The sequence below is a fragment of the Mytilus californianus genome, unplaced genomic scaffold, assembly GCF_021869535.1.
Source record: "Mytilus californianus isolate M0D057914Y unplaced genomic scaffold, xbMytCali1.0.p SCAF_9, whole genome shotgun sequence".
NCBI classification, from domain to species: Eukaryota; Metazoa; Mollusca; class Bivalvia; order Mytilida; family Mytilidae; genus Mytilus; species Mytilus californianus.
Genome location: NW_026262745.1, coordinates 48,522,554 through 48,532,212, shown reverse-complemented (window position 1 = coordinate 48,532,212; position 9,659 = coordinate 48,522,554). Strand labels below are relative to the sequence as shown.

General features: G+C 31.2%; 1 protein-coding gene across 1 annotated transcript; it reads left to right on the top strand.

Annotated features, from left to right (window-relative positions):
- Positions 1-1,083: 1,083 nt before the first annotated feature.
- Positions 1,084-9,181, top strand: LOC127715938 (uncharacterized). Its single transcript, XM_052222045.1, has 7 exons — positions 1,084-1,250; positions 2,347-2,542; positions 3,425-3,525; positions 4,494-4,622; positions 6,160-6,336; positions 7,699-7,817; positions 9,050-9,181. The coding sequence occupies exons 1-7, from the start codon at positions 1,199-1,201 to the stop codon at positions 9,179-9,181; spliced, it is 906 nt and encodes a 301-aa protein (XP_052078005.1). The 5' UTR covers positions 1,084-1,198.
- Positions 9,182-9,659: the final 478 nt, after the last annotated feature.

Here is a 9,659-nt window from a genome sequence, read left to right as displayed (position 1 = left end):
AAAGACAAACAACAGTGTACAAAACACAACATAAAAAACTATAGACTGAGTAATAAGAATCCCATCAAAAACTGGGGGTGTTCTCAGGTGCTCTGGAAGGGTAAGCAGATCCCGCTCCATAAGTGGCACCCATCGGTTTCCTAGACAGGTCATAATCGGGGAAAAGGAAGACGTAATTGAGGTTACGATGATTCGAACATATCCGTCGTCATCTGTGAAACAGATATTCCATAACAGTCAACCAACTCATAATGGCGTCCGTAAAGTGATTTACACTTCACCACTTGGAACTCTTGGTTTAATAGCTTCCTTGTGAACAGCAACTCTCTATAAAGACAATCATGATAGGAAACGCAAGCCCTGGAATATCGTATCAACTGGAAGATATATACTCCATATGCAGGCACTGCTGGAATGTTGCTACATAGAAATGAAAAGTTCACAATTGGAAAGCTAAAATCAACTCTTGTTTTTTAAAGTTTTGTTCTCAACCGACCTTAATTGTCAATTTCTAGATGTAAGTAAAAATATGAGGCAGACTTAACTGTATCTGTTGTATCCTATATTTCAAGCTCGAAAGGTATGTTACAAATCATGTCAGTACCGAGGAACTTACTACTAAGCTGTTGATACCCTCGGGTACTAAAAATCCACCAGCAGCATAAAATTAGTACAACTAGTGTCTTTACATTTTCCTTTTTAATTAACCAAAAATAAAGGGTTGCTATGCTATTTCAACCATCTCCATTACTTCTGTGACTGAATATTCATGTATGACTGCACAGAAAACTCTTGTATATTTTCAAAACCTTTGAAATGAATTTAGCACAGAAAAAAAAATGAATATTAAAAATATTTTGCTAATATAAGATTAAAGTTTTCAGTTATAAACTTATTTAAACTAATTCTTCTTAAAATTGTGCGAGAATATGATTTATAAATTTAACATACGTTTAAATATTAAAGACCTTCGTCTTTCTATCGGCATAAAAAGCACGTTACAGGCATATATCGTTTTAAAGATTTTAATCCCCTTAATCCAAATCACCATAGCATGCTTGAACAATAGAAATTGCATCAAAGTTGTTATCCGTTTAACTGTTTCAATATGACAATTCAAAACAAAATGGCTTCCTAATAACACTGGAGAAAAGAAAGATTTTTTAGAAAATGTGATGGAGTAGCGCGCTTTCTAGCGATGTGGATGATTTGGGTTGCTGTCCTCTGCACTGTAAAAATCTATTATGCAGGTAAGAAGTATTGTACAGCTGAATTATAATTCCAATCCACGAATAAAAAGCAGAATCAGGTATTGTTTAGTTTCGGATATATGACCAGAATCTGAAACAAAGAAACCATTCAAATTAAAAGCTCAATTTTTATCTCAGAAAAGTAGCGTTCCTATTTGCCTATAAAACTAAAAGCAAATGGCAGTGGAAGGAACAAACCTGTATTTATTTTATGAGTGTTTAGTTTAGTCTGCATGGAACCAACACAGAATATTTTTTGAGTGTAATCCTTTCTAGAATATGAATTGGATTCAGTAACTATGAATTAAAATTTAACCTCCTTTCTGTGATATTTTCATATCACGCTGCAATATATATGTGTAAGACTCCGATCTTAATCGACAAGGATTGCTATTTTTCTGCCGAAGGTCGGTGATTCTCTCCGAGTAATCTAGGTACTCCGGCGTCCTCCGTCAGTACAAACTGGCCTCCATGATAAAGTCAATGTCGCTGATTGTGGCGTTAAAAACCAACAAACAAACTGTAACAGACAAACAAACAAAGAAACCAGTTCATTTTCATGTTAGTTTCGATATATAATGTGTTGTATATTCTTCTGGCTTGATAATAAATAAAAACTTTCATAATTCTGTTATAAAGAAGACAATATTGAAGCTTTTGATTGTGCAATTTGATAAGGAACTTTCCGATTTGAATTTTCCTTGGAGTTCGTTATTTTTGTTATTTTACTTTTTATGGTATATTGAAAAACTAATTCCATATCTGCTTTTTATTATGTCAGTCAAACAGTATCACTCTACCTGATGGGAATGTTAATACATTTGTAGTTCGATGATTGATTGATTGTTGGTTGCTTAACGCCCAGTAGCAAATATTCCATGCATGTTCAGGACGATTTGTAGCTCGAATAAATTAATATATTTTTTAAATATAATTCTGGCTTTTTGAAATTATTGTCTACACAAATATACGAGACGAAAACAAATGAAACAAAGTTAACATTTGATTTATTAATGTCGTGCTATGTTATTTTTTTCTGACTGTAATTCCAAAATACAAATATATTTATATTTATTCATACAACTGATTATCACAGAGGCGGCATGTGCATTTCCGTCCCAGCTGACCGGTATTTGGCATGGAAGTGATATTGGTCAAGCAGTTTTCACCAGTTCACAGTTCACACTATCCAACAAACTTATGAATGTGGACTCGAATACTCGTATAATGTCACAATTTAATGCCGTGACCTTCAACTGTGAAGATCAACTTGGAAACATCTTATATATCAAGTAAGTGCTTATTCATTTGTTCTTTGGTAAGTTTTGGATAGTACTTTAACTGGAAATTATACATCATATCTATATTTATAAGTATTTAAGAATATACTGTCAGTTTTTACTCATACAGTTTAACAATAATCACAGTTTGTCTTTTATACTTGAAAGTCTTCTTCTAAGAATCTGGACTTGGGAATTAAAATTTAGTCCTTCCATGGTCTTCCTCCGACCAGTAATAAAACCCTTGTTGACATGAGGTGTCCGTTTGTAAACATTGCACTCACTTACTGTCAGGATGGGGACGTAAAATCCGAACCGTCTTATTAGAGATAGTACAACAACTCTTCGAGGATCAGTAGATGACCTGTCGCAAAGCTAACTTGCTGCACCTATTCAATTTACCCTCAGTGTCCAGTGGCATTCCAAAGTTTCCACCTATCAGTCCGGTCGATCCTATTGCAGGACATACCTATTGTATTTATTGCTAATTTGTTCATTGCCTGAATATACTTGAAAATTTTGTGATCATTAAAATGCCATATCAATTAGCAAATACTAGTATGACATCTATCATAAAGTATAGAGTTTTGTATAGAGTTTTGTATAATCGTTTGACCAACAAAATTAAGCAACTTTTTTAGCAAGACCGGAACGGTAATTGCCATTTAATTTAGCTGTTGACCAAAGCAAACTCGTGATAATATATACATGTATACAGTCATGATTACTTGATTAAATGAATACTTACACCTCTAGAAGAGGCATATAGATCCTCTGAAAACTAGCTTAAACAATAAATACAAATCACATACAAGTCATGTATTTTGAAAAAAAATATATAAGAATGAGTTTTTATACTGTCAAATAAAACTTCAGAATTTCTTTCTATTTCAGATCAGATGAATTCACCCAATACTTTGCACAATTCCGTATCACCATGTGTTGGAATATAGAGTCATCAGAATCATCAAAAATTGTGTATAACAGTGCCCAATGTAAGTTTTATTACATGATAAGTGTATAATTTGAACGGCGATATATCTGCATTTTGACTAGAAATTACAATCGCACGACTCAAGGCAATGCCACTTCATCTTTAATTGACAATAGAAAACTAGTTTAAATGCTGTTTCCCCTTTTGTTTACTTTTTTAAATTTTCTCTCTGCTCTATTCTTTTATTTTGTTTAATGAAATAAATCACGAAGATTAAGGATGGTTTTTTTCTACTTGTTTCGTTCGAAATATCATATAAATAGATTTTCGTTCGAAATATCATATAAAAAGATTTTCGTTCGAAATATCATATAAAAAGATTTTCGTTCGAAATATCATATAAAAAGATTTTCCTTCGCCATATCATATGAAAAGATTTTCCTTCGAAATATCATATGAAAAGATTTTCTTTCGAAATATCATACGAAAAGATTTTCGTTCGAAATATTATATAAAAAGATTTTCGTTCGAAATATCATATAAAAAGATTTTCCTTCGAAATATCATAAAAAAAGATTTTCGTTCGAAATATCATATAAAAAGATTTTCCTTCGAAATATCATATAAAAAGATTTTCCTTCGAAATATCATATGAAAAGATTTTCCTTCGAAATATCATATGAAAAGATTTTCGTTCGAAATATCATATGAAAAGATTTTCGTTCGAAATATCATATGAAAAGATTTTCGTTCGAAATATCATGTAAAAAGATTTTCGTTCGAAATATCATATAAAAAGATTTTCCTTCGAAATATCATATAAAAAGATTTTCGTTCGAAATATCATATAAAAAGATTTCCGTTCGAAATATCATATAAAAAGATTTTCGTTCGAAATATAATATAAAAAGAAACATTCGAAGGTTATAGAAGACGGATACCGATTTATGTAGTTCTTTTAAAAACATGCTTTCTATTTGTGAAATACTCATCTTTGATGGAAAATTCATTATTTTTTTATCACAACAGCTGTAATGCTCAACACAACAAATGCCAGATTCAAACTAAAGTCAGCATCAGCAACATTTTCAATAGCAACAGACTGCGTATTAAACGGTCCATATGATGCCTCTGCCATACGGGTCCTCGTAAAAGACGGTAAGTGTAGAAAACACATCAAGCAAGTATGAAATTCTCTGGTAGTCAAAGTTTGGGGAAAAAAGAGACAGAAGACACCAAAGAAACACTAAAAAATTATTTGTGTTGGAAAACCCAATAACAAAATGAGGGTCTTGATTGGGGGTCCTTAATTTCTGTATTCTTTTAGGCTTTAAGTCATTTTTCTTTATCTTTAAAATTAACGTTTATTCTGTAAAATTCTCACGAAAATGATTATATTATTAAATTTTCATGAAATTTGGTGATTTCTTCATTCTGTATATTCGTATATATCATTCGTTCATTTCTGTTATCAGTATCGTATTACATAATTCTTTTTTTCTCAACAATTATTCTTTATATTTTTGCATCCCATTATTCTCTATTCTTTATATTTGGGCTCATTTTTCTCTATTCATTACTTTTTTTTACCATTAACCTCTATTCTGTATACCCCATCCAGACCCTCCAACATGGAAAAATGTGAAAAAAACGAGAAAATAAACAGCCATCAGTCTTCAAAACATTACATAAACAACTAAAGACTGAGATACACGAACCCAACTATAAACCGGGTTTTACTTATCTCAGAACTTACTCTACATGTGGCATCCGTCATATAAATATCATCAAATCTCTTAATCGAAAAAGGGATTTAGCGTTTTAATTGAGGTAAGTTAACCTACATGTAAACATGATACACGCTCATGATAGGAATGGCACTGTTATTGTAGCTTCTGTTTGAGCAAATTTTATATTAATATATATTCATTGTGAAATGCTAAAGACTGACCAGAATTATACTGAAAGATTAGAAATATCAATACCGTATAAGCTGCATCGAAGAAGAAAAAAAAGAATTGAGGAAGTTTTATTGAAGTCCATTTTTTTTAACTTTCGGGAAAAGTTTAAACGGCAGATAAAACTGGTATCTAATCTATAAACCTCAAAATACTGATAGGAATGACTTTTATGAAAAATAAGTCTCTCATTCAACCTGAATAAATATAGTTAGCATATTCAAAGGGAGATAATCATATTCTTTCCATTGTGAATGTTGTAATCACAAATGATTTGTCTCCCATATAAAGTGTTTCTTAAATAGAATTTAAATGGAAGTAAATATTTACAGTGGAGACGGTAATTGGATTACACGTTTTCAAATATATTTAAATTGACCTTGACATTTTGAGGATTCATTATGATTCCGGACAAATGGAAGTATTGTAAACGGGAAAAAAAGAATAACATCCCTTGTATAATTTTATATACAGAGCTTTGTGTATCACAAAGAGCTTCCTCAAAACAATTCTCATTATAAACGATAGCAACTATATCAATTTTCTATTTCTTATACTGAGTTTGAAATATCGCATAGAGACTATTGTAACTTATTCGTGTGATGACCTCTTAATATCTTTCAAGAGTTTTTTTTATGTTTAAGTTTTAGTTTGGTTCTTTTTTAAAAAGGGGGGTTGCTATGATATTGTCGTATACCCCTAATATACTTTTTATTAAGAATCTTAATGTTTTACAGGAAGCATTTCTTCGGCGTCAATAACATGCCCTTCGGATTTCCTCGGCAAGTTTACCTATGAGTTTGATTCTGGTAGTGGTAACCAGTGCACCAGTAACAGTTATATGGAATCGTGTACAGAAGAAAGCCAAATTGTCTATAATTACACATTATGTTCAGCTGTTCAAGCATATTCATGTAAGCATGCAATAAAAGCGTTGTAATTTGGTTTTCTCAATGCAAATATTAAATATACGTTAGGGGAAAGGCATTGATAACGGGAGACAACTCTTTATATCAGCAATGTTCCTGCAGTAGTCAGTTCCATAATGTTTTTAAGCATTCGATAGAAACAGCATTTAAAGATATGCGATTCTTTAAAGCTTAGAATATTTTTTTCTAAAATGACTGACACAAAATTTCCAGTAATTTTTAAGACTCTTGTTCTTAATTTTAAAGTATATTTAATCAGTGATCATCTAGTTCTGTTAGTTTCTGCTGATACATAGTAATGTTTCATGTTATATAATTATAAAATAAGTGATTGATCGTTATATTTCTACACGATTACTAAGAACGTCGTGGGTAAATACATGTAGACTGTTGTGTCATTTTTTTTTCTGTTCAAAACTCCATAGTCCTTGGAATTAACGTCCCTTATCGGACGTGACAGTCGGGTATTTATACATCCAAAAAAGCCGAACGTACGCCCATCAGAAAAAAAAAATGTTGACGAGGCTTTCGTGAACCAAGTTCTCCCTTATATGCACTGTCATTTAGTTAAACTTTCTCAATCAGCTAGAGCGGACGTGACTAGGTATTCATAGATACATCAAAGACATTGTATGAAGATAAATGATGCTTATTTTATGTATTCATTATAATTTTACGGTCGCTTTTTTATGAAACTTGTGAAGCAGTATGCAATTTCAAGTAAATTTTGTGTAGCGAATTACATTCTACTTATTCTATATATCAATCATAAAGACAAGACAATGATCAAGTGATCAAGTGGTGTTTGCTCAAAGTCCAGTTACAAATATTTCATGAAAATTCAGGACGAAATTAAGAAGACAATTAATTGGTCAGTTATGTTCTTAAAACACAACAGACTAAACCGCACAGAAATGGAGCGGTCTTATACAAATACAAAGTGAATAAACCAACGGCAATCCCTGCGAATAATTTTACCAAATATTAATCATTTTCAGTGCGTTAAATCAGTTTATGAGGTAAGCGTTCTTCATCTTTGTCAATTACTTTGCACTCTCAGTTTTGCCATTGTCATGGGTTGTTGGTTTTTTCCATCGTGTGTTTTTGTTCAATTTCAAGTAAATTTGCGTGAGCAACAATATTGAAAGTTTTACTTATAACATTTGAAAAAATGTTAAAAAAAAACAACATTTGGGCCGGTAAATTGATACAAAACGTTATACACGGATATAGATTACATACACTATGTTTGTTTGGTTGATTGATATTCGATTTTTATCAAATTCGTTTGAATTTTGATTGATGGATTGTCTTATTTGCACTGATGTTAACGATTTTCTTTTTCAGCGGAGGGCACGCTAAATTGTGTGTATTACGTCGCAACCGAAAACAACACATATGTAACTGTTTACAATTCAGACAGTTCCGTACCTGATGAGTTAACAACATTCAGATTTACATGTTACGTAAGTAATTTCGATTTACATGTTACGTAAGTAATTTCGATTTTCATTTTACATGTACGTAAGTAATATCGATTTTCATGTAACGTAAGTAATATCGATTTTCATGTAACGTAAGTAATATCGATTTGCATGTAACGTAAGTAATTTCGATTCACATGTTACGTAAGAAATTTTGATTTTCTAGTTACATAAGTAATTTCGATGCACATTTTACGTAAGTAATATCGATTTTCATGAAACGTAAGTAATTTCGATTCACATGTTACATAAGTAATGTAAATCAAGTAATTTTGATTTCCCGTTTGCGTTCTGTTCCTACAAGTCTTTACATTTTTGCAATATAAACCGGCTTACGATTTCAACAAAAAGTAAATGATGTATTAGTGTACATAAGACTAGAGTATCTTTAATAAACAATGTATCCAAGTCCTATTGAAACTCGACTTGTAAAATATGAAAAAAAAATAACTTGACATTATTTTTTACTTGATTATTTTACACGGAATGTCATAGGTAAAATATCAATTACAGTCATGACAAACTACTGTCTTCAGATTTCAAACAAATCATGTAAATATTGAAAGATCAAGACAAACTTATTGTTGCTAGCTTATCGTGCAGTGGCAAATATGTCATGCATATTCAGGACGATATCGCCGTCTTAAGTGAAGGTTTTTATTTTTCCGTACATACTAGTATATGATATTTTCTTAATTAACTCAAAGAAAAAAACAGGTATGTTCAGTTAATAAAAGCACGTCTACCTTTCTTTTTGCAATTTTAGCAAGATACTATGAATTGCGAGAAAATGGAGACAACAAAGTCAATTTTACATAAGTTATTTAACCCATGTCTCTTCTTTTTTTACAGAAATAACCGAAAAAACTGAATACGCAAATTCATAAACAAACGGATGATGACATTTTTTAACATCAAAATCATTGTTGTTTAATGATTTTATCTGACAAACTACATGTCGATATAGAATGCACTTAAAATGAACCAATTAATGATTTATGGCTGTCATTTTAAAAGTTCGAATGTCTTCTTATTAAACCTATTTGATTGATTTTTATCAGTCTTATGTTTGGCTATGTTATCAACTCTAAGGATCACAAATATACAGACAAGAGGTGGGTGCAAAACAAACAAAAAACACAACTTTGGCCTTATAGATATTGAGAAACGTGAGAAATATCCATTTCATAAATATTATAGAAATCATTTTTCAGTCGATATCTTCTATTAGTAATGCAACAGCCACCGCAACACAGTATCCACAGGCATGTATGCAGAACCAAGTCTCTACTGCTTACGCCACTCATGGAGCTTTATTAACCCTTACTCAGACATGTAAGTGTTAAAAAGATTAAATAAAATAAACAAAAGCTTAACCCTAACAAACAATGACTGAATAATATTAACAATACGTCGCCTAAGCACAGAAAGGCTATAACGCGTCGAGAGCATATTTGAATATTGATCAATATTTCCACAAAAAAGGTACTGTTTTGAATAATTAATAAACTGGTCCTTCGTTATACTTAAATTTGGTTTTATAATTTGATATATGGAAATAAAATTCAACCGTAAGAATATATGATAAAAATTTAAAAAGCAATTAATACCACATATCTAGATTTTTTAATATATTCCAATTTCTTTTTTAAAATGACACATTTTAGGGCTGCAGTATGAAAACAAATAATATGAACAAATGATCAATTACGACTACCAATGGCAGAGTTAACATTGTTTTGAATTCGGTCCTTCTTTTTTGTGTTCAACATAAGGACCAACGAGCCAATTGTCTGTTAAAATGTTACAACGGCACAGTTTTGG